The sequence below is a fragment of the Poecile atricapillus genome, chromosome 22 (assembly GCF_030490865.1).
Source record: "Poecile atricapillus isolate bPoeAtr1 chromosome 22, bPoeAtr1.hap1, whole genome shotgun sequence".
NCBI classification, from domain to species: domain Eukaryota; kingdom Metazoa; phylum Chordata; class Aves; order Passeriformes; family Paridae; genus Poecile; species Poecile atricapillus.
This window is the reverse complement of record NC_081270.1, coordinates 171899-196259: the sequence shown is the minus strand read 5'-3', so window position 1 is coordinate 196259 and position 24361 is coordinate 171899. Positions and strand designations below refer to the sequence as shown.

Below are 24361 nucleotides of genomic sequence, written 5' to 3'. Positions count from 1 at the left end.
AGCGGGTGTTCCTAGATTGACACAAGATGTGTGGAGCTGTGAACTTATCCTGCAGCACTTTGACTTTTGTCTCAGCTTTCTAAGCATTTAATGATTTGCTGCCCAATGTCCGGTTCAAAAGAGTAAGAAAAACCTGTACTGATTACGTTATATTGGCACTTCTGTGTGTTGGGATATAGGACTTTGTAATGGTGTTCCTTAAGTTCATGTCTCTCAGGGTTGAGCCCATCATGTAGTTCTAGTCTCTGAGCTTTTTTTCAAGTTTTAATGCCTTTCTTGTCCCTAAGTTTATTTTCTTATCCAAAAATAACTCCAATATTGTCCTTAATACATAACTTTCACAGTAAAAGGGCAAAGATTAAAATAGCTGTTATGCTAAGCTCAGTAATAATGATTGATAAAACCTTTTTGAAAGTACTGACGCTTGTACCAAGTAGCTTTAGTTTTTAGTTTCTTTGTCCTCCCCTACGTCCCAATCCCAGTAACAGGTTTTAAAAGTGTATTAGTAATTATACCTAGTTTATAAGAAGAGCAGCAAAAAAACCCACTACTCTCTTTTTACTAATAATTCATACCACATCATAAAAGTAAAACAAAACACAAAAAAATATATACAACTTAACACAACCAAATCTACTTAAAAAAACTTAACAACTTACTAAACTCAAAACCATTCAATGAGCCCTAAACATTACTAAAAAAAACCTAACCAAATTGCTACCTTCTAATGCATAAATAATAATCAATGCTCTATAAGAATAATGGAAGACCTCATTAACAATAAAAAAGATTACTAAAAAATAAGAAATCACTACAAAAACAAACTCCCTGTAAAAATCCATCATATAAATATTCATATCCCCAAAAATACAACTAATAAAAACCGCCAAAGCAATAAACAGGTACATGCAACTACAAAAATAAAAAGATCAAAAGAAACCTGCAATTAACCATACGAAACAAAATTGTTCCTAACTCAATAATCTCATAATACCTCGAATCATCAAAATAAAAATACCACCTCCAAATAAACACAAAACCAAAAAATAAATTTAGCCATAAACAATATTTCTCACATTATCGATAAGTTTAAAACATATACTTCAATCAAACTCCCTATCACAATAATCTAAATAGAAATATAAAAAACCTAACAAATTAACTACATTACTGTACCCCAAACACACCAAAATAAACACTACATACTCACAATAATAAAAAACATCACTAAATAAATAAAAACCTACCCTATACCTCACACTGCTACTCAAAACATCATCCTAAACCTTAAAAAACAAGTCCTTTAACAACATAATACCCCTAAAAAATTAAAGCAAACCATAAAACTAATTTCAAAAAAACCTTATCAACACCTAAACTAAAAAACATTATATTCAGTAAATATACCGTATCCCCTACCATGCACCAAGTACAAATAAAAAAATACAATAAAATATTAAAAACCATCTTAAGAACATTAAATAAAAAATCTTTCAAATATTAAAAAACATCTAGCAAAAGCCACCTAATTCATTAACACCCCGAACTCCACCAAGCAAACTAACCCTACCCAATCTAAACCCTTACATATCATTAACAAAACCAAAATCCCAGTAACAAATATAAAAATGTATTTGAAAAAGCAATTAAAATCAATTCCACTTTAAATTGAAAAAATTCCATAAAATTGTCTTTACTCAAAAACCAAATGACACATAATAAATAATACAAAAAAATAACACAATATATATCTCAAAAAATATATACCTCAAAAAAATCTAATCATTAAATAAAAAATACATATAAACATCACTTTTTACTAAATATCACTACTCTTATCTGTGTATATATAACTAATTTCCAGAACAAACAGAACACCCCACACAAGTTATTTTCAAAAACAACACTCATTCCCCCACATCCTTCTCCAAACGATATTATCTACAACAAAACAAAAGTCTCCCTTATTTTGAATTGTTTCAACAAACTAAACCAAAAAAATTCTCCAAACTATATATATTTTTCCTTTCTCTTAAATCTATTCAAATGTACTCTAAACTAAAAACCCGAACACCAAAAACTCACACATCCAGCCCTCGGGGGTCTGGGCCTCAACACTTTCCAACACCAGAAAAACTAATATGTAACTAAACAAACAAAACTACACTTCCCAACAAGAACTCTCTAAATTGACCATCTCTTCAAACAACAACAAATTTTATTATTTATTATTATTCATTTGTTTATACTTATAAATACTTTACTCATTAAATAAACATTTTTTTTCAATTTTCCTCCAAAAAAATCTTTTCCCAAACCAATTAAACCAAACAAAAAAACACTTAAATTTACTGTCTTAAAAAACCCCATTCAAAACTTTTCTACCATCCACTAACCAACCCACACAACCATCCAAAAAAGCCACACCACACGTGCCTGCCAAAACACGCGTGGCACAGCATCCGAAAACCACACAAATGCACAGCGCCACGTTTGACCAGAAATGCATGAGCACAACCATTTTTAACCACAAATAAATGCACATCACCATATTCAACCCAAAATGCATCTGCAGACCCCCATATCAAACCAGACATACACATGCACCACCATAGTTAACTAAAAATGAATTCACACCACCATATCTGAACCAGAAGAACACAACCACCACCATTTCAGGGGTCAGGGTTATGAATGAGGTCAGCGGGTCAAAGGTCAGGGGGGTCATGGATCAAAGGTCAGGGGTCAAAGGTCACAGAGGTCAAAGGCCAAAAGCCATGGGATCGAAGGTCACAGGGTCACCGGTCACGAGGTCAAAGGTCACGAGGTCGAATGTCACAGGTCAAAGGTTGAAGGTCATGGGGTCAAAGGTCTTGGGGTCAACGCTCACAGAGTCAAAGGTCACAGGGGTTCAAGGTCAAAGGTCAGGGTTCAAATGTAAAAGGTCAGGGTTTCAAAGGTCTAAGGTCAGGGTTCAAAGATCATGAGGTCACATGTCAAAGGTCGGGGTCAAAGGTCGGGGTCAGGGGGTAAGGAGGTCATCGGTCTGGGGTCAAAAGGTCAGGGGTCAAAATTCCAAGAAGGTATTTCTGGCACCTGCCCCCCTTTTCTTGTTGCAGCACAGCTCCTTTTTGGGAGGGGGTCTAGTCCTAGAAGGGCTTCCAATAAAGCAGGGTGCTGCTGTCCAGGGCAGTTGGAGTTGTTCTGTGCCTTCTTTGGGGGTGAGGAGCAAAGGCTGAGGGGGACGGGGTGGGCACTGGGGGGCTCCCGTGTCCCTTGGGGCACGCCGAGGTCCCCGGCAGAGGGAGGCAGGCGCTGCGCTGGAGGAGCAAGGTGAGCGGGGAATGGGGAGGGCTCGTGCCGGGTACCCTTGCCCAGAGGGGACCCCGAGCTGCCAGGAAATTCCCTGCGAGGGCTGGATGCAGAATCCAAAAAGCTGTGGAGTTGTTCTGGTTTTTACGGTAGGCATTGGCAAGGAACAGGAATGGATCTCTCTAAATTCCCTTGGAAAGAAACCCCCTCTCTGTGCACGCCGTCTTTAGGGTTTTGTTATGTCAGGAATGGCTTAGGGTTAAGAAAGTGGCTTTTGTTTTTCCACCTCTTACTTCCCTGTAAAAAGTGAGTGTATAAAACACATCTGTGCAGCCATGAGGTACTAAAATGCACCGAGACAAATTTCTGTGCCTAAGTTCCATAGTGACGAGCGCGTTCTGCACTCGGGGTTCACCAGGGCTTTATATTTTTGTCATTCTGACCTGTCAGCTGAATGAATGGGTAGAGTTTCAAAGAGAAAGAAATGCAAATTTCAAAAAGCAGAACATTAGAAAGAGAAATATGTACCTGAAAAATAAATATAGGGGAGCTAGGTAGATATATATATAGAGAGAGAGAGAGATAAAAAAGAAATAAATACAAGAAATCCATATCTAGACAAGTAGATTAATATTCAGTATGAAAACTATATGGATAGATGCTAATATAATAAATTTTAATATCTGTTATGCAACATATCTATGTCTATAAATATAGAAGATCAGTATGATAGAAGTAAATATTAAAAATATTTTAAGGAAGGGACTTTTTGTTTATTATTTGGTTAGAGGCATGGCATTTAAATGAATAATATAGAAATGAAAATATACACATCTATAATAAAGAAATGTATATAGGGAGATAGATAGATAGATAGATAGATAGATAGATAGATAGATAGATAGATAGATAGATAGATATAGATATATACATAGCCATAAGAAAGAAATAAATACAAGTTATCTAAATCTAGAAAAGCAGGTTAATATTCAATATGAAAAATATACGGATAGATGGTAATGTATTTGAATACATGTTATGCATTGTATCTATATGTATAAATAAAGAAATCAGTATGATAGAAATAGATATTAAAAATATTTAAATCAAGGGACTTTTTGTTTATTATTTGGCTAGAGGCATGGCATTTAAATGAATAATATAGAAATGAAAATATACACATCTATACTAAAGAAATAAATAGAGGGAGATATATATATGTATATATATTTATATATGTATAGCCATAAAAAAGAAATAAATACATGTAATCCATATCTAGACAAGTAGATTAATATTCAGTATGAAAACTATATGGATAAATGGTAATATATTTTATATCTGTTATGCATTACATCTGTGTGTATAAATATAGAAGATCAATATTATAGTAATAGATATTAAAAATATTTAAATGAGGGACTTTTTGTTTTTGTTTGGTTAAAGGCATGGCATTTAAATGAATAATATAGAAATGAAAATATACACATCTATAATAAAGAAATGTATATAGGGAGATATATATATGTATATATATACATATACATATATAAATATAGCCATAAAAAAGAAATAAATACATGTAATCCAAATCTGGACAAGGATATTAATATTCAGTAAGCAAACTATATGGATAGATGCTAATATAATATGTTTTAATATCTGTTATGTATTATATCTATGTGTATAAATATAGAAGATCAATATGATAGAAATAGATATTAAAACTATTTAAATCAAGGGTCTTTTTATTTTTTATTTTGTTACAAGCAGGGCTTTTGAATAAATAATATAGAAAGGAAAGTATACACATCTATACTCCAAAAATGAATATAGGGTGGTACATATATATATATTAATATATATAGCAATAAAAAAGAAATAAATACAAGTAATTTAATCTAGACAAGTAGATTAATATTCAGTATAAAAACTATATGGATAGATGTTTATATAATAAATTTTAATATCTATTTAATATCTATTATGCTAATAGAATATATTTTAATATCTGTTATGTGTTATATCTATTAGTATAAATAAAGAAGTTCAATATGACAGAAATAGATATTAAAAATATTTAAATGAAGGGCCTTTTTGCTTTTTATTTGGTTAGAGGCAGGGCTTGCTAAGTTCCGATGGGGGGTTTTTTGGGCCGTTCCTTGGAGAAGGGTTTTTGGAAGGGGCTTGCACACCTTGTTTCTTGCCGGGCTTCTTTGCACGTGCGGGGGCGACCCCCGCCCAGCCCCGGGCTGAGCTCTGCGGCAGTGCTGCCACCTTGTGGCCACAGAGCGGTACTGCAGCTGTGCCCCGGCGCGGGCGGGGCCGAGCCGAGCCGAGCCGAGCCGAGCCGAGCCGAACCGAGCCGAACCGAGCCGAGCCGAGCCGAACCGAGCCGAGCCGAGCCGAGCCGAGCCGAACCGAGGCGTGCCGTGTCGAGCCGGGACCCCCCCCGCAGGAGCCGGGTCGGGCTGATTGCCACACTGAAGTTTGCGGCCGGCCGGTAGGACCCCGGCAGAGGCGTCGACTCCAATGCCTGCCGCCGCAGGCGCAGCCGCCGCCCAGCTCCGGAGCCGCTGAGCCCCGCCGCCACCGTCCTCGCCCCGGGAAAGGCGGCGGAAAATCGGGCGGAGTGCTCGGAGTCGGCCGGCTTCGTCGGGTTTTTCGTTCAGGCAAGTAAGGTAGACAGACGCGCTGAGAGCAGCGGGGGCCTCGATCGTGCCACAACAAAGATGGCCGCTCGGCCGAAAGTGGCTTCAGCCACAACAAAGATGGCGACGAGGAAGGGCGGAAGTGACGTCACGCCCCTCACAAGATGGCTGCCGAGTCGCGGCTGGCTTTGACCTTCCAAGCATGGCGGCCGAAAAGGCGGGAAAATGCAAGGACCCCGGGCGGTGCGTGTCTACTCGACTGCCTGACAAATACCCCGACGCCGACGCCGCTCCGGCGCAATTTTCCGCGGCTTTTCCGGCCGTGCCGACACGGGCTGTACGCTCAGCGGCGCCGGGGCCGGACGCGAGCCAGCCGGGCGCCGACAGGCAGCGGTGAGGACGCCTCTCTCTGACGGGGTCCTTGCCGCGGCCGCGTTTTTGGGGTTGGCCCTCGCGGCGACCCGTACCTTCCCGCCGCTCCTCTCGCTCCGTGCTCTCCCCCCGGCCCGGGGAAATGGAGGAACCCCCCGATGGCTTCGGCTCCCAACGGTCGCTCCCCGGCGCTGGGTCCAGAGCGGCCCGAGGAGGGGATGCTCTGTGTGCCGGAACGGTGAGAGGTGCGGGCGGGTCGGGGGCACTTTATCCACCGAGTATATACCTGGAAGTATAATGATGATCAAAATAGATACTAAAAAATATTGAAGATAAACGGGCTGCTTGGTTTTTATTTAGTTAGAGGCAGGGTTTTTAAATAAATAAGAAAAAAATAAATAAAATATTTCAAGAATGAATATGTAAAGGTATAGAGAAATATATATATATATATATGTAGGCATAAAAATAAGTAAAAATAAGTAATAGAAATATATACATATATATTGATTTATAATCTATAATATGATTTCTGTACGTATAGATGGTAATATGATATATTTTAGGATATGTTATGTGTTATGTATATCAACAAGGTATAGAAATCTGATAAAAAATATATATTAAAAGATTTTTAAATACCGTTTAAGATAAAGGGACTGTTTGGTTTTTATTAGGTTTGCTTCGGGGCTTTTAAATAAATACTACAAAAATAAAAACATAGAAATGTATATTAAATATATAAAGATATAGAGATATGTGCAACCAGAAAGGTAAAGAAGTAGAAGTAATGCAAATATATACAAACAGGTTTATGTTTAATCTATATATCTACATTATATTTATTTAATAGATGTATTATATATATAATAAATATATATATAATTAAAATGTATATAATATATTTAATATATAATAATATATGTATACATGTTAAAATAATATATTTTGATACTTTATATATTGTGTGTTATATATAAATGAATATAGTATATAAATTTAAACACATGTTGTGAAAATAGATGTTAATTTTTTTTTTTTTATTTTCATTGTTTTGGTAAGTTTCTCAGAGGCAATCCTCCCGTTGCAGCTGCTGACAGCACTGAAAACCTGTGTGCTTCGTGGTGTCCATCGCCCAGCTGGCAACGATTCCCTGGTGTTTGGTGCATTAAGTCACACCCAGCTGTGTGGGATGGCAGGTGAGCACATTGCCCGAGCCTTTTAGCTTTTCTGGCTCACACACAACTTCCTTTCCTTTTTTATATGGAAATCAGGGAAGAGGGTAGTGTATATTAGTATATTAGCATTTCTAGCAGATTTTTAACTGCCACTGATGATGCCCGTTCGTCTTTGCAGTGTGGGTTTTCATGCTGACAAATCCTCTGCTTTGCCTTCTGCTCAGAGTCAGGTGGGCCCTTTATTGAACAGATTTATCTGCTACAAGGCTATGCAGAAGGATGGAAAGGAGGAACACAGGGGGAAAAAAAAATAGATGAAAGGTCATGCATTGATCACCTGATGTACTCCAGAGACAAACATGGCTATTACAGGTAACATGGAGCAGCCCTTCTGGCCTTTTCAGTTGTATTCAGAGAGATGTTTGCCTGCTGTGAATATCTGGGTGCTTGGAGTTCACTCTGATTTTAACAAGCCCATCAATAATAAAACATTGTATTGATAGAGCAAGATCTAATTCTGTAAAGTTGTTGCTCCACAGAAAAGCAGCATAAAGAAGCTAGCTGGATTATTTGTATGATATGTAGCTTTTTTAGGATGTTTTGTTCTTTAGATGGTGTTCATTTCAAATACAAGCGTGTGAACTTTGTGTTCCCTTTTAGGGGCTGGTTCTGGGGTAACAAGGAAACACAAGGCCTAAACACCTCTGGCTTGTCTGTCCAAGGATCTGCCTCAATTGTGGCTCCCATCCTTCTGAAGAACTCTTCAGCACAGTGAGTTACCTTCTATAACTATTTATTGTTGTATTGTTGTTGTGAGACCTCATTGCTGGGTGAGAAGACCAGGGGAAATTAAAGGCTGTATGCCACTGTTACTTCACTGAATTCTTGTACTCTGTTAAAATCAAAACAAAAGGGATTTACACTGTAAGAAACACTTAAATGTAAGTTAAGGTAAAGGTCACAGTGCTAAAACCTAAGAGCAGATAGCCTTGAGCTCCTTTATATTCCTACTCCTGCCTCCAGGGTATCATCAGCTATCCCCTAGATCTTGCAGTGGAAGAGATGCTGAACCATCAGCTGTTCCATATTCTACACCACGTGTCTTTTTACCATGCTCCTCTGAGAAGCATCTCTCCCTTCTCTGTTTCTTTGCAGACAAGAAGGGAGAAATTGGGATTGCCTTTGTTCTTTTGCCTGTTCATAAAAAGGCCGCTTGTGGCTGTGTGCAGTGGCAACTGCATCACAGAATCTTAGAGGTGATTATTCGCAGGTTAAGGAAATAATTCCCTTTTTTGTCACTGCTGCGCTGAATTTCATAGGCGTGTGTGTGGCTCGATGCCTAAGATATTTAAAGCAGGTTTTATTCTTACAGGGGTTTTGCACACTAAATATGTGAGTGATAAAAAAGAGAGAGTTTTAATTAGACAATTTAAAAATTAGAAGCTTTATAAATTGTATTATTTATAAATTAGCAAATTGTTGTAATTAAAATTGAGATTTAAAAATAAGTTTTTATTGAAGTGCCTTTAAAAATAGATTAAAAAGTTTAAATGCTGTATTTTTGTATCCCAAGAAACTTAAAAGATTCTTGCTTTGTTTCAGTAATTTTAAAGTTATGTTAATTATATATTACCCATTTGCTGAGTTTTTGACAATTTTAATAAGGAAATTTTAATGTGAATTTTTTTTGGTAAATAAAACACATATAACAGCATAGATATCAATTTGGATTTTAGATTTTAATTTAAAAATTAGACTTGATGTTCCTGAAAAGTGCTACAAAAGCTAAATGACAACTTGCCCAATCCTGTGTTGTGGCTTTTTTTTAGAGAAGCTGCACTTTAGAATTTTAACTAATTTGAACATATATTAGGCAAATTCTTGTTGTGAATGAGTATTTTTAGTAATATTTGCAGTTATTGTGGGTTATTCTCAAAGCTAGATAACATAGAATTGTGATGTATTTGTTTTATTTTTATAATTTTTATAGTGAATCCATGTTATTGTTATATTGTGTTTAAGGAGTATATATCAGGCTTTTAGTTGCTTTTTGTAGGAACAGAATAAGATTGAGTTGTGTTTTTATTTGGTATAGATTGGGTGTTGGTAGAATTGAGGATAGTCAAGTTTTGTAATGTTTGGGCTTGAATGTTTTTGGGTTGAGTTTTCTAACTTGGATATTCTTTTAAGGTTAAGTTTGTTATTTCCTTTTGTTATAAATAATTATTGTTAAGTTTAAATGTTGTTTAATTTAAATTGTTTTATGTTTTATTAGAAACACTTGTTTAAATTGCAAAGTATAGTTATTTTCCTAGAAATATGAAGACAGCTACAACTGAAGCAACTGTGATAAACCACTGATGAACACCTGCTTGTGGACAGAAATGAATGCAGACTGTGACACCCTGGACTTCATTGGGAGTTCTATTTAGTTGTTGCAATTTTTGCAGTTTTGTTTGCTATAACTTTATTATTTTTCAGTGTTTCCAGAATTTTAAAAAGATATACCATTGCTAAGGATTAGCTGCCATAAAAGAAGCTTCAAATTAAACCAACTGCTGAATGATTTAATTAGTCTGGTACCTAAGACTTCTGATCATTTGCTTTGTACAAATGCATTTTAACAGTTTGCTGTGCTGTAAGCATCTCATAGCTGTTGCTATTGAAAACCTTGTTTTAAAAATGAGTTAAGAGGCATCTTTCCAGTTTAAAGTCTAAGGCCCTGGCCAAGTCTTAACTTTACCTGGACAGAATGTTTGCTAACAGATCCAGATGTTTTCTGTCCTAAATCAGTATTTGAGTCACTTTTTGACTTTGCAATTTGACCCTATTAATATAACAGCTGGATCAATTTTGAAGTGGGCTTGGAGAATCATTTTCCAGAGGTGATGATCCAATCCTTCACTGATTTTTTGTTTCTGTTTGTTTGTTAAATATGAGATGCTGGTGCAGTGTTTTAATAATTAACAGTATTTTTATATTGATTGATTTTTAACTGTTATAGGTTTTTACTGATTGTGTATAAGGTTTTGTGTTAATGTTGAACAGAAATACATTTCATTTTTATTTTTTTAAGAAAACGGGGGAAATTGATACCCTAAAAGCAATTTGATTAGTGTAATTCATTAACTTTAAGAGAGAAGTGCCTGTGTTTTGTTGGCAGGTTCAGAAAAGTCACCTGTCCATTTGACCAGACTGTCTGCCTCTGAACACACGAGATCCAGTGAACAGAGAAGTCATCACACAGCCTTGGTACTCCAGACTTGGATCAGAAGTGGACCTGTCAGGACACAGTTGTGTCTGAACAATACACAGACAGTTGCCAACAGAAATTTTATGTTGTTATTATGATGTGGTGTTTCTATTAATTTTTCAGTTGTCCTTTGTTTTAAGATTTAGAAGGGTTTGAGGAACAACTTGAACATCGAAGCCCTCAGTCACCGATCAGCTGCCAGCTGACATCACGGGAGCAGTGAACATTCCAGGACTGAATCGTGTTGGAGAAATTCTGTAGAAGATTTGGGAAGTGTAGAGACTCCATCTAACTATATATAAAGTAAATTGTAATTGTGTGTTTATCCTTTTAACAAATTGCTTTCACGCTTAGACTACATATATACCAGAACACGTGTGTTAAAAGCAGTTAGATAATAGTTTAAGATAAAGTGTTTAGTCTGTGTAGTAATTGTTATGTTAGTATAAAATATAAGTATTTTCCTTTAAGAGGTAGTGTAAGCATCTTTAAAGGTTCATTTAACGTTAAAAGTTTTAACTGTGAGTTTGTAAGCATGGTGTCATTTACATGGTAAACTGCTTATAGTAATTGTGCTGTTTATAGTTATAACACCTGAAGCAGTGAGCCCCAGTTTTGTGGTACAAGCTGAAAACCCATGATCTAATAGTCAAGCCCTTGCATTTACACCCAAAGCTTTAACTCCTCTGCTGACTTTCGTGTATTAGCTGTTATCATCCCCAGGGTCCTATACCACTCCAAAGAAGAAGTGGACCAGTACCTTGAGCGAGCAGGCCGCCTTCAGAAAAGAGAGCTGTTGACAGGACTGGCAATAGCAATGCTGCTCGGCTTGGGAGCAACTGGAGCAGCCACGGGTGTCTCCGCTCCGATAACCCAGAGTCAGAGTCTCTCTCAGCTACAGATGACTGTAGATGAAGATCTACAGAGAATTGAGAAATCCATATCCTTTTTAGAAAAGTCAGTCTCCTCCCTCTCTGAAGCTCTGAAGTTGTTTTGCAGAACAGGCGAGGTCTTGACCTTCTATTCATGCAGCAAGGAGGCCTCTGTATCGCCCTGAACGAAGAATGCTGCTTCTACGCTGACCACACCGGAGTAGTGAGAGACACCATGGCAGAGCTACGAGACAGGCTGTCTCAACGGAGAGCAGAGAGAGAAGCCCAGCAAAACTGGTTCCAGTCCTGGTTCAACCAATCTCTGTGGCTAACCACCCTGGTGTCTACCCTGATTGGACCAGTTGTGATGATTTTATTCGTGCTAATCTTTGGACCCTGTGTTTTAAATAAGCTTGTATCCTTTGTTAAAAGCTGACTAGAAAAAGTTAACATTTTGTTTATAGAAAGGCAACAGATGCTTTAAAAATATACTTAGTCACCGCTTGTGCCTCATATTTACTAATGAAAACTGTAGTATCCATTTTATAAGCTTTTAGCCTTTTAGTTAAGTATTTTATATTTTATTCAATTTTATATTATCCATTTTTAAAACTTTATAATATAGATAAGTTAGACAAAGTGTTTAGAAATACGTATAAAAAAATAACATTAGAATTTTTAAGACTAATATACCTTATATTTTAGCAAACTAATTATTCATAGAGAGAGGGGAATATGTTGTAGTCTAGGGCATTGCGCTGCGGAAGAATTCGGGATGTAACGAGAAGCTGCTAGACCCCCTCTCTGTTAGGATAGCAAAACCTGCAATTAGCCAATAGCACTTAGGTGTGACGTATGTAGATGGGAGTAACACAGTGACCCTAGGTTATAAATTGTCAAATTCCCCTGCAATAAACGCCATTGCTTCGCCATCCATCATATTGATGTATTGTGGGTAGATTGGCCAGGGTGGCCCGGGAGAGAGGCCACGGGGCTGGCTCCTGGACTAGGGTGTTTGCCTTGCTTGGAAAACCCACAAAGGTATGTAGTACCCGGTGCTTTTGGTAGCCCAAAATGGACTTCTCTGTCCAGGACCTCCCAAACACTTGGTGAATTGTAGACTCTGGGCCTTCAGAATTCACCTCTGATACAAGAAATGAAGATTAGGATGTTAGTCCCGTAATTTCATTTTTTTTTTTCCCTGAGGCACTCATCAGAAAGCTCTTTAAAAACACATTATTCGTGTTCCTGAAGGAATTAATGCCATCGCAAAGGCAGGACACCTCACTGCGTGGTCCGTGCTCCCGAGGAGCTCCCCTTGAACACCCGAGGTGGAGCTGCCCCGGGGCGCCGCGAAGGCGGCGGGCGGCCGCTGCTGCACCGTCAGGAACCTTCATCCACCGAGGGACGCGGCGGCCTCTGCCAGGGCCAGGGCAGGAAAGTGAAGCAGGTGCACATGGAAGTCAAAGTCCACGGCAATTTGCACGACGGCACGGAAGTTTCATGGAGCACACGCATTGGGTAAAGCTTTTTATAAACTGTAAAATAAAGATAATCCAAAACTGAAAAGCCACGTGGGTATTTTTTTAGTCTGGTGAGGAGGGGCAGCTGTCAATTCCCCCTGCTCCCGTCTTAGCGGCTGCACCGCTGCCCTCCCTCCGTGCTGCTCCAGCTCTCCCGGGCTTAAGTGGGCAGGGTGGGGAAGCCAGCTCCCACCGCTGGCATGTGGGAGCTCTGAGCCAGCCGAGGAGCAGCCGGGTTCCTCTTCCTGTCCTCCGGCAGAGAGTAAAGCTAAAATCACCCGCTGTGATCGGGGTGTCCCTTCTTGCGCCGCCCCGCCGGTCCCCCTCATTCCCCTGGGGCGCGGCGGGCCGGAGCCCCACGGAGCTGCTGGGCCGGGGCAGGGAAGGACGGAGACGAGGGCGCCCAGCGCGGCTCGGGCCCCGCCGCGGCCTCGGGGCTGGCGGAGCGGGGGGGGCCGGGCCGGGAGCGCTCCGGGGCTGCGGGACCGGCCCTGCCCAGGCCGGGGCGCCGCGTCCGCACCGGGACCCGCAGCGCTCCCGCAGCCGGAACCGCCCTCCCGCGGCGATCCCGGTACCGATCCCGATCCACCCCACGGGGGAGAGGCGGCACCGCCCGGGACCCCAGGGCGGACACCGGCAGGACCCGAACCCCCCATCCCAGCTCCGGTTGCGGGCTCCGTCACCCGCTTTCGGTCAGCCCCGTCCCGGCATCGCGGCAGGAGGGGGAGTCGAGTCCCGGCGAGGGAGTGCCCCGTCCCCAGCCTTGTCTCAGCCCCAATCCGGCCATGCTCCGCCACCCCCGAGACCCGCCACCCGGGGCCGGCCGGGGGAGAGGCGGCACCGCTCCGCCGGCGGACACCGGCAGGACTTTGCCCCGCTGCAGACCCCGTCCCGGGCCGCGGCCCCGCAGGGCTCGGAGCGGAGCCCGCCGGGAGCAGCCCCCGGGCCGGGGCTCGACCAGCGCCGAGCGAGAGTCGCGGGCCAGCGGCACGGGGGGCGGGGCCGCATGAGGAGCGGGGCCACGGGGCACAGCCCGAGCGCACCTGGGAACTGCCGGGGGGTCCCGGGCGGCGCCGCCTGTCCGCCATCGGGCGGATCGAGCCGGCACCGGGCCCGGGATCGGGATCGGGATCGGTTCCGGGCCCGGGATGGCGGCGGCGGTTCCCGTTGCGAACTCGGCGCCCCCGCCCGGCCCCGGGACCGCGGCACGCAGGGGGCGAGGCCAGGGAGAGGGGGGGGCCCGGCACAGCTGTGAGGGGCGGGGGCACGGAGCGCGTGCGCAGCTCGGGACAGCAGAGCGCGTGCGCGGCTCGGGGCCGCCTCAGGTGTGCGGGACGGGGTCGGCACAGGTGTGAGGGGCTCCAGAGCGGCTGCGCGGGGCGGGACCGAGGGCATTTAAACCCCGGAAGGGCGGCGGCCGCCATTTTCTCCAGTACCGGGTGGAGGCGGCTGCGGCCGCTCCGGTGAGGCGCTTCTCTCTCTTCTCCGCTTTTATCTCTCTTTTCTGCTTTTATCTCTCCTTTCTCTGCTTTTCTCTCCTGTTTCTCTCTCCCGTCTCCTTCTCTCCCCTCTCTGCTCTTGTCCCCCGTCTCCCCCTCACACCGCCCGCTCCCTCTCTCCCCTCACCTCCCCGCCCGCCCCCTCCTCCCCAACCTGACCCCCGCCTCTGTTCCTCCTCTGTCTCTTCCTCCCGCTCCCTCCTCACCCGGCCCAACCTGGCTCTGCCCTCCGTTCTCCTTCTGTCACCGCTCCCTTCCCCTGCTCCTTCTTTCTCCCCTCCGCCGTCCCTGCCCCGGCCGCCCCGGCCTCTCTTCTCCCTGTGTGCCGTACGCCCCTGTTTGTCCGTGTCCCCCTTCTCCTCTCCTTGGCGGCGCTGTCGCCCCTCTGTCTCTGCCGCCCCTTCCTTCTGTCCCTTGTCCCTTTCTGTCTTCCCCCGCAGCCGCGGGGCTCGGGGCGCCGGATAATAAAGCCCAGAGGGCCGGAGCCGGCGCCCCCGGCGGGAGTCCCCTCACGGGGCCGGAGCCCGCGGTGCGGGTCCCCCCACGCACAACACCGCCCCACACTGCCGGGTGTCCCCACATCACACTGGGGGCTGAGGGGGGCCGGGGCTGGGAGGGGGGCTTAGGGTGGGCCCCCTCCTCCGGAGGGGTCCTGGGGTGGGTTAGCGAGGGTTGGGGGGCCGGGGGAGGGGATTTGGGATGGGGGGGTTTGGGAAGGGCCCCCTCGTTAGGAGGGGGTCCCGGGTGGGGGGGGGTGGGTTAGGGGGGGTTTAGGGTGGGCCCCCTCCTCTGGAGGGGGTCCTGGGGGGGAGGGTTTGGGAAGGGCCCCCTCGTTAGGAGGGGGTCCCGGGTGGGGGGGGGGTGGGTTAGGGAGGGCCCCCTCCGGAGGAGGGGGTCCCGGGGAGGGGCGGGGGGCGGGGCCCCCTCCGGCGGAGGGGGCCGGGGTGGGAGGGGCTGGGGGGGTTCTGCCCCCCCCTAAGCCCCTCCCACTCTGGGCCCTCCCCTCCGGGCGGGGCCCTGCCCGGCCCCTCCCCAGGACCCCTCCTCCGGACAGGGGCCCGCGGGGGGGGGGGGGGGGGCGGGGTGGGTGGGGGGGGGGAATAGGAGGGGGAGTGCTGTCGTTTGACACAAATGTGCGATTATGGTGCAGAGTGACGTGACCCCGCCTGCTGCCCCCCCCCCCCCCCCGCGGGCCCCTGTCCGGAGGAGGGGTCCTGGGGAGGGGCCGGGCCGAGCCCCGCCCAGAGGGGAGGGCCCAGAGTGGGAGGGGCTTAGGGGGGGCAGAACCCCCCCAGCCCCTCCCACCCCGGCCCCCCCCGCCGGAGGGGGCCCCGCCCCCCGCCCCTCCCCGGGACCCCCTCCTCCGGAGGGGGCCCTCCCTAACCCACCCCCCCCACCCGGGACCCCCTCCTAACGAGGGGGGCCCTTCCCAAACCCTCCCCCCCAGGACCCCCTCCAGAGGAGGGGGCCCACCCTAAACCCCCCCTAACCCACCCCCCACCCGGGACCCCCTCCTAACGAGGGGGGCCCTTCCCAAACCCTCCCCCCCAGGACCCCCTCCAGAGGAGGGGGCCCACCCTAAACCCCCCCTAACCCACCCCCCACCCGGGACCCCCTCCTAACGAGGGGGCCCTTCCCAAATCCCCCCCCCGCAGCCCCCCAACCCTCGCTAACCCACCCCAGGACCCCTCCGGAGGAGGGGGCCCACCCTAAGCCCCCCTCCCAGCCCCGGCCCCCCTCAGCCCCCAGTGTGATGTGGGGACACCCGGCAGTGTGGGGCGGTGTTGTGCGTGGGGGGACCCGCACCGCGGGCTCCGGCCCCGTGAGGGGATTCCCGCCGGGGGCGCCGGCTCCGGCCCTCTGGGCTTTATTATCCGGCGCCCCGAGCCCCGCGGCTGCGGGGGAAGACAGAAAGGGACAAGGGACAGAGAAGGAAGGGGCGGCAGAGACAGAGGGGCGACAGCGCCGCCAAGGAGAGGAGAAGGGGGACACGGACAAACAGGGGCGTACGGCACACAGGGAGAAGAGAGGCCGGGGCGGCCGGGGCAGGGACGGCGGAGGGGAGAAAGAAGGAGCAGGGGAAGGGAGCGGTGACAGAAGGAGAACGGAGGGCAGAGCCAGGTTGGGCCGGGTGAGGAGGGAGCGGGAGGAAGAGACAGAGGAGGAACAGAGGCGGGGGTCAGGTTGGGGAGGAGGGGGCGGGCGGGGAGGTGAGGGGAGAGAGGGAGCGGGCGGTGTGAGGGGGAGACGGGGGACAAGAGCAGAGAGGGGAGAGAAGGAGACGGGAGAGAGAAACAGGAGAGAAAAGCAGAGAAAGGAGAGATAAAAGCAGAAAAGAGAGATAAAAGCGGAGAAGAGAAAGAAGCGCCTCACCGGAGCGGCCGCAGCCGCCTCCACCCGGTACTGGAGAAAATGGCGGCCGCCGCCCTTCCGGGGTTTAAATGCCCTCGGTCCCGCCCCGCGCAGCCGCTCTGGAGCCCCTCACACCTGTGCCGACCCCGTCCCGCACACCTGAGGCGGCCCCGAGCCGCGCACGCGCTCTGCTGTCCCGAGCTGCGCACGCGCTCCGTGCCCCCGCCCCTCACAGCTGTGCCGGGCCCCCCTCTCCCTGGCCTCGCCCCCTTCGTGCCGCGGTCCCGGGGCCGGGCGGGGGCGCCGAGTTCGCAACGGGAACCGCCGCCGCCATCCCGGGCCCGGAACCGATCCCGATCCCGATCCCGGGCCCGGTGCCGGCTCGATCCGCCCGATGGCGGACAGGCGGCGCCGCCCGGGACCCCCGGCAGTTCCCAGGTGCGGTCGGGCTGTGCCCCGTGGCCCCGCTCCTCATGCGGCCCCGCCCCCCGTGCCGCTGGCCCGCGACTCTCGCTCGGCGCTGGTCGAGCCCCGGCCCGGGGGCTGCTCCCGGCGGGCTCCGCTCCGAGCCCTGCGGGGCCGCGGCCCGGGACGGGGTCTGCAGCGGGGCAAAGTCCTGCCGGTGTCCGCCGGCGGAGCGGTGCCGCCTCTCCCCCGGCCGGCCCCGGGTGGCGGGTCTCGGGGGTGGCGGAGCATGGCCGGATTGGGGCTGAGACAAGGCTGGGGACGGGGCACTCCCTCGCCGGGACTCGACTCCCCCTCCTGCCGCGATGCCGGGACGGGGCTGACCGAAAGCGGGTGACGGAGCCCGCAACCGGAGCTGGGATGGGGGGTTCGGGTCCTGCCGGTGTCCGCCCTGGGGTCCCGGGCGGTGCCGCCTCTCCCCCGTGGGGTGGATCGGGATCGGTACCGGGATCGCCGCGGGAGGGCGGTTCCGGCTGCGGAAGCGCTGCGGGTCCCGGTGCGGACGCGGCGCCCCGGCCTGGGCAGGGCCGGTCCCGCAGCCCCGGAGCGCTCCCGGCCCGGCCCCCCCCGCTCCGCCAGCCCCGAGGCCGCGGCGGGGCCCGAGCCGCGCTGGGCGCCCTCGTCTCCGTCCTTCCCTGCCCCGGCCCAGCAGCTCCGTGGGGCTCCGGCCCGCCGCGCCCCAGGGGAATGAGGGGGACCGGCGGGGCGGCGCAAGAAGGGACACCCCGATCACAGCGGGTGATTTTAGCTTTACTCTCTGCCGGAGGACAGGAAGAGGAACCCGGCTGCTCCTCGGCTGGCTCAGAGCTCCCACATGCCAGCGGTGGGAGCTGGCTTCCCCACCCTGCCCACTTAAGCCCGGGAGAGCTGGAGCAGCACGGAGGGAGGGCAGCGGTGCAGCCGCTAAGACGGGAGCAGGGGGAATTGACAGCTGCCCCTCCTCACCAGACTAAAAAAATACCCACGTGGCTTTTCAGTTTTGGATTATCTTTATTTTACAGTTTATAAAAAGCTTTACCCAATGCGTGTGCTCCATGAAACTTCCGTGCCGTCGTGCAAATTGCCGTGGACTTTGACTTCCATGTGCACCTGCTTCACTTTCCTGCCCTGGCCCTGGCAGAGGCCGCCGCGTCCCTCGGTGGATGAAGGTTCCTGACGGTGCAGCAGCGGCCGCCCGCCGCCTTCGCGGCGCCCCGGGGCAGCTCCACCTCGGGTGTTCAAGGGGAGCTCCTCGGGAGCACGGACCACGCAGTGAGGTGTCCTGCCTTTGCGATGGCATTAATTCCTTCAGGAACACGAATAATGTGTTTTTAAAGAGCTTTCTGATGAGTGCCTCAGGGAAAAAAAAAAATGAAATTACGGGACTAACATCCTAATCTTCATTTCTTGTATCAGAGGTGAATTCTGAAGGCCCAGAGTCTACAATTCACCAAGTGTTTGGGAGGTCCTGGACAGAGAAGTCCATTTTGGGCTACCAAAAGCACCGGGTACTACATACCTTTGTGGGTTTTCCAAGCAAGGCAAACACCCTAGTCCAGGAGCCAGCCCCGTGGCCTCTCTCCCGGGCCACCCTGGCCAATCTACCCACAATACATCAATATGATGGATGGCGAAGCAATGGCGTTTATTGCAGGGAAATTTGACAATTTATAACCTAGGGTCATTGTGTTACTCCCATCTACATACGTCACACCTAAGTGCTATTGGCTAATTGCAGGTTTTGCTATCCTAACAGAGAGGGGGTCTAGCAGCTTCTCGTTACATCCCGAATTCTTCCGCAGCGCAATGCCCTAGACTACAACATATTCCCCTCTCTCTATGAATAATTAGTTTGCTAAAATATAAGGTATATTAGTCTTAAAAATTCTAATGTTATTTTTTTATACGTATTTCTAAACACTTTGTCTAACTTATCTATATTATAAAGTTTTAAAAATGGATAATATAAAATTGAATAAAATATAAAATACTTAACTAAAAGGCTAAAAGCTTATAAAATGGATACTACAGTTTTCATTAGTAAATATGAGGCACAAGCGGTGACTAAGTATATTTTTAAAGCATCTGTTGCCTTTCTATAAACAAAATGTTAACTTTTTCTAGTCAGCTTTTAACAAAGGATACAAGCTTATTTAAAACACAGGGTCCAAAGATTAGCACGAATAAAATCATCACAACTGGTCCAATCAGGGTAGACACCAGGGTGGTTAGCCACAGAGATTGGTTGAACCAGGACTGGAACCAGTTTTGCTGGGCTTCTCTCTCTGCTCTCCGTTGAGACAGCCTGTCTCGTAGCTCTGCCATGGTGTCTCTCACTACTCCGGTGTGGTCAGCGTAGAAGCAGCATTCTTTGCTCAGGGCGATGCAGAGGCCTCCTTGCTGCATGAATAGAAGGTCAAGACCTCGCCTGTTCTGCAAAACAACTTCAGAGCTTCAGAGAGGGAGGAGACTGACTTTTCTAAAAAGGATATGGATTTCTCAATTCTCTGTAGATCTTCATCTACAGTCACCTGTAGCTGAGAGAGACTCTGACTCTGGGTTATCGGAGCGGAGACACCCGTGGCTGCTCCAGTTGCTCCCAAGCCGAGCAGCATTGCTATTGCCAGTCCTGTCAACAGCTCTCTTTTCTGAAGGCGGCCTGCTCGCTCAAGGTACTGGTCCACTTCTTCTTTGGAGTGGTATAGGACCCTGGGGATGATAACAGCTAATACACGAAAGTCAGCAGAGGAGTTAAAGCTTTGGGTGTAAATGCAAGGGCTTGACTATTAGATCATGGGTTTTCAGCTTGTACCACAAAACTGGGGCTCACTGCTTCAGGTGTTATAACTATAAACAGCACAATTACTATAAGCAGTTTACCATGTAAATGACACCATGCTTACAAACTCACAGTTAAAACTTTTAACGTTAAATGAACCTTTAAAGATGCTTACACTACCTCTTAAAGGAAAATACTTATATTTTATACTAACATAACAATTACTACACAGACTAAACACTTTATCTTAAACTATTATCTAACTGCTTTTAACACACGTGTTCTGGTATATATGTAGTCTAAGCGTGAAAGCAATTTGTTAAAAGGATAAACACACAATTACAATTTACTTTATATATAGTTAGATGGAGTCTCTACACTTCCCAAATCTTCTACAGAATTTCTCCAACACGATTCAGTCCTGGAATGTTCACTGCTCCCGTGATGTCAGCTGGCAGCTGATCGGTGACTGAGGGCTTCGATGTTCAAGTTGTTCCTCAAACCCTTCTAAATCTTAAAACAAAGGACAACTGAAAAATTAATAGAAACACCACATCATAATAACAACATAAAATTTCTGTTGGCAACTGTCTGTGTATTGTTCAGACACAACTGTGTCCTGACAGGTCCACTTCTGATCCAAGTCTGGAGTACCAAGGCTGTGTGATGACTTCTCTGTTCACTGGATCTCGTGTGTTCAGAGGCAGACAGTCTGGTCAAATGGACAGGTGACTTTTCTGAACCTGCCAACAAAACACAGGCACTTCTCTCTTAAAGTTAATGAATTACACTAATCAAATTGCTTTTAGGGTATCAATTTCCCCCGTTTTCTTAAAAAAATAAAAATGAAATGTATTTCTGTTCAACATTAACACAAAACCTTATACACAATCAGTAAAAACCTATAACAGTTAAAAATCAATCAATATAAAAATACTGTTAATTATTAAAACACTGCACCAGCATCTCATATTTAACAAACAAACAGAAACAAAAAATCAGTGAAGGATTGGATCATCACCTCTGGAAAATGATTCTCCAAGCCCACTTCACAATTGATCCAGCTGTCATATTAATAGGGTCAAACTGCAAAGTCAAAAAGTGACTCAAATACTGATTTAGGACAGAAAACATCTGGATCTGTTAGCAAACATTCTGTCCAGGTAAAGTTAAGACTTGGCCAGGGCCTTAGACTTTAAACTGGAAAGATGCCTCTTAACTCATTTTTAAAACAAGGTTTTCAATAGCAACAGCTATGAGATGCTTACAGCACAGCAAACTGTTAAAATGCATTTGTACAAAGCAAATGATCAGAAGTCTTAGGTACCAGACTAATTAAATCATTCAGCAGTTGGTTTAATTTGAAGCTTCTTTTATGGCAGCTAATCCTTAGCAATGGTATATCTTTTTAAAATTCTGGAAACACTGAAAAATAATAAAGTTATAGCAAACAAAACTGCAAAAATTGCAACAACTAAATAGAACTCCCAATGAAGTCTAGGGTGTCACAGTCTGCATTCATTTCTGTCCACAAGCAGGTGTTCATCAGTGGTTTATCACAGTTGCTTCAGTTGTAGCTGTCTTCATATTTCTAGGAAAATAACTATACTTTGCAATTTAAACAAGTGTTTCCAATAAAACATAAAACAATTTAAATTAAACAACATTTAAACTTAACAATAATTATTTATAACAAAAGGAAATAACAAACTTAACCTTAAAAGAATATCCAAGTTAGAAAACTCAACCCAAAAACATTCAAGCCCAAACATTACAAAACTTGACTATCCTCAATTCTACCAACACCCAATCTATACCAAATAAAACCACAACTCAATCTTATTCTGTTACTACAAAAAGCAACTAAAAGCCTGATATATACTCCTTAAACACAATATAACAATAACATGGATTCACTATAAAAATTATAAAAATAAAACAAATACATCACAATTCTATGTTATCTAGCTTTGAGAATAACCCACAATAACTGCAAATATTACTAAAAATACTCATTCACAACAAGAATTTGCCTAATATATGTTGAAATTAGTTAAAATTCTAAAGTACAGCTTCTCTAAAAAAAAGCCACAACACAGGATTGGGCAAGTTGTCATTTAGCTTTTGTAGCACTTTTCAGGAACATCAAGTCTAATTTTTAAATTAAAATCTAAAATCCAAATTGATATCTATGCTGTTATATGTGTTTTATTTACCAAAAAAAATTCACATTAAAATTTCCTTATTAAAATTGTCAAAAACTCAGCAAATGGGTAATATATAATTAACATAACTTTAAAATTACTGAAACAAAGCAAGAATCTTTTAAGTTTCTTGGGATACAAAAATACAGCATTTAAACTTTTTAGTCTATTTTTAAAGGCACTTCAATAAAAACTTATTTTTAAATCTCAATTTTAATTACAACAATTTGCTAATTTATAAATAATACAATTTATAAAGCTTCTAATTTTTAAATTGTCTAATTAAAACTCTCTCTTTTTTATCACTCACATATTTAGTGTGCAAAACCCCTGTAAGAATAAAACCTGCTTTAAATATCTTAGGCATCGAGCCACACACACGCCTATGAAATTCAGCGCAGCAGTGACAAAAAAGGGAATTATTTCCTTAACCTGCGAATAATCACCTCTAAGATTCTGTGATGCAGTTGCCACTGCACACAGCCACAAGCGGCCTTTTTATGAACAGGCAAAAGAACAAAGGCAATCCCAATTTCTCCCTTCTTGTCTGCAAAGAAACAGAGAAGGGAGAGATGCTTCTCAGAGGAGCATGGTAAAAAGACACGTGGTGTAGAATATGGAACAGCTGATGGTTCAGCATCTCTTCCACTGCAAGATCTAGGGGATAGCTGATGATACCCTGGAGGCAGGAGTAGGAATATAAAGGAGCTCAAGGCTATCTGCTCTTAGGTTTTAGCACTGTGACCTTTACCTTAACTTACATTTAAGTGTTTCTTACAGTGTAAATCCCTTTTGTTTTGATTTTAACAGAGTACAAGAATTCAGTGAAGTAACAGTGGCATACAGCCTTTAATTTCCCCTGGTCTTCTCACCCAGCAATGAGGTCTCACAACAACAATACAACAATAAATAGTTATAGAAGGTAACTCACTGTGCTGAAGAGTTCTTCAGAAGGATGGGAGCCACAATTGAGGCAGATCCTTGGACAGACAAGCCAGAGGTGTTTAGGCCTTGTGTTTCCTTGTTACCCCAGAACCAGCCCCTAAAAGGGAACACAAAGTTCACACGCTTGTATTTGAAATGAACACCATCTAAAGAACAAAACATCCTAAAAAAGCTACATATCATACAAATAATCCAGCTAGCTTCTTTATGCTGCTTTTCTGTGGAGCAACAACTTTACAGAATTAGATCTTGCTCTATCAATACAATGTTTTATTATTGATGGGCTTGTTAAAATCAGAGTGAACTCCAAGCACCCAGATATTCACAGCAGGCAAACATCTCTCTGAATACAACTGAAAAGGCCAGAAGGGCTGCTCCATGTTACCTGTAATAGCCATGTTTGTCTCTGGAGTACATCAGGTGATCAATGCATGGCCTTTCATCTATTTTTTTTTCCCCCTGTGTTCCTCCTTTCCATCCTTCTGCGTAGCCTTGTAGCAGATAAATCTGTTCAATAAAGGGCCCACCTGACTCTGAGCAGAAGGCAAAGCAGAGGATTTGTCAGCATGAAAACCCACACTGCAAAGATGAACGGGCATCATCAGTGGCAGTTAAAAATCTGCTAGAAATGCTAATATACTAATATACACTACCCTCTTCCCTGATTTCCATATAAAAAAGGAAAGGAAGTTGTGTGTGAGCCAGAAAAGCTAAAAGGCTCGGGCAATGTGCTCACCTGCCATCCCACACAGCTGGGTGTGACTTAATGCACCAAACACCAGGGAATCGTTGCCAGCTGGGTGATGGACACCACGAAGCACACAGGTTTTCAGTGCTGTCAGCAGCTGCAACGGGAGGATTGCCTCTGAGAAACTTACCAAAACAATGAAAATAAAAAAAAAAAAAAATTAACATCTATTTTCACAACATGTGTTTAAATTTATATACTATATTCATTTATATATAACACACAATAT

The 24361-nt window shown here is 45.7% G+C and overlaps 2 protein-coding genes across 10 annotated transcripts; one reads left to right on the top strand and one right to left on the bottom strand.

Annotated features, from left to right (window-relative positions):
• Positions 1-6288: 6288 nt before the first annotated feature.
• Positions 6289-11140, top strand: LOC131587524 (GDP-fucose protein O-fucosyltransferase 2-like). 9 transcript variants are annotated; one of them, XM_058855463.1, is made up of 6 exons: positions 6289-6573; positions 7398-7534; positions 7738-7885; positions 8174-8284; positions 10657-10765; positions 10907-11140. In XM_058855463.1, the coding sequence occupies exons 1-6, from the start codon at positions 6494-6496 to the stop codon at positions 10910-10912; spliced, it is 591 nt and encodes a 196-aa protein (XP_058711446.1). In that variant the 5' UTR covers positions 6289-6493; the 3' UTR covers positions 10913-11140. The 9 variants fall into 9 exon arrangements, 4 of the variants coding, with proteins under 4 accessions (XP_058711446.1, XP_058711445.1, XP_058711448.1 ...); XM_058855465.1 differs by having other exon boundaries at positions 6301-6573; positions 10677-10765; XM_058855462.1 differs by having other exon boundaries at positions 6290-6573; positions 10657-11140.
• A 9374-nt stretch (positions 11141-20514) lies between these two features.
• On the bottom strand, positions 20515-24179 carry LOC131587527 (GDP-fucose protein O-fucosyltransferase 2-like). The gene is made up of 4 exons (XM_058855475.1): positions 24121-24179; positions 23770-23917; positions 23371-23481; positions 20515-20978 (listed from the first exon to the last, which is right to left on the bottom strand). The coding sequence occupies exons 1-4, from the start codon at positions 24125-24127 to the stop codon at positions 20933-20935; spliced, it is 312 nt and encodes a 103-aa protein (XP_058711458.1). The 5' UTR covers positions 24128-24179; the 3' UTR covers positions 20515-20932.
• Positions 24180-24361: the final 182 nt, after the last annotated feature.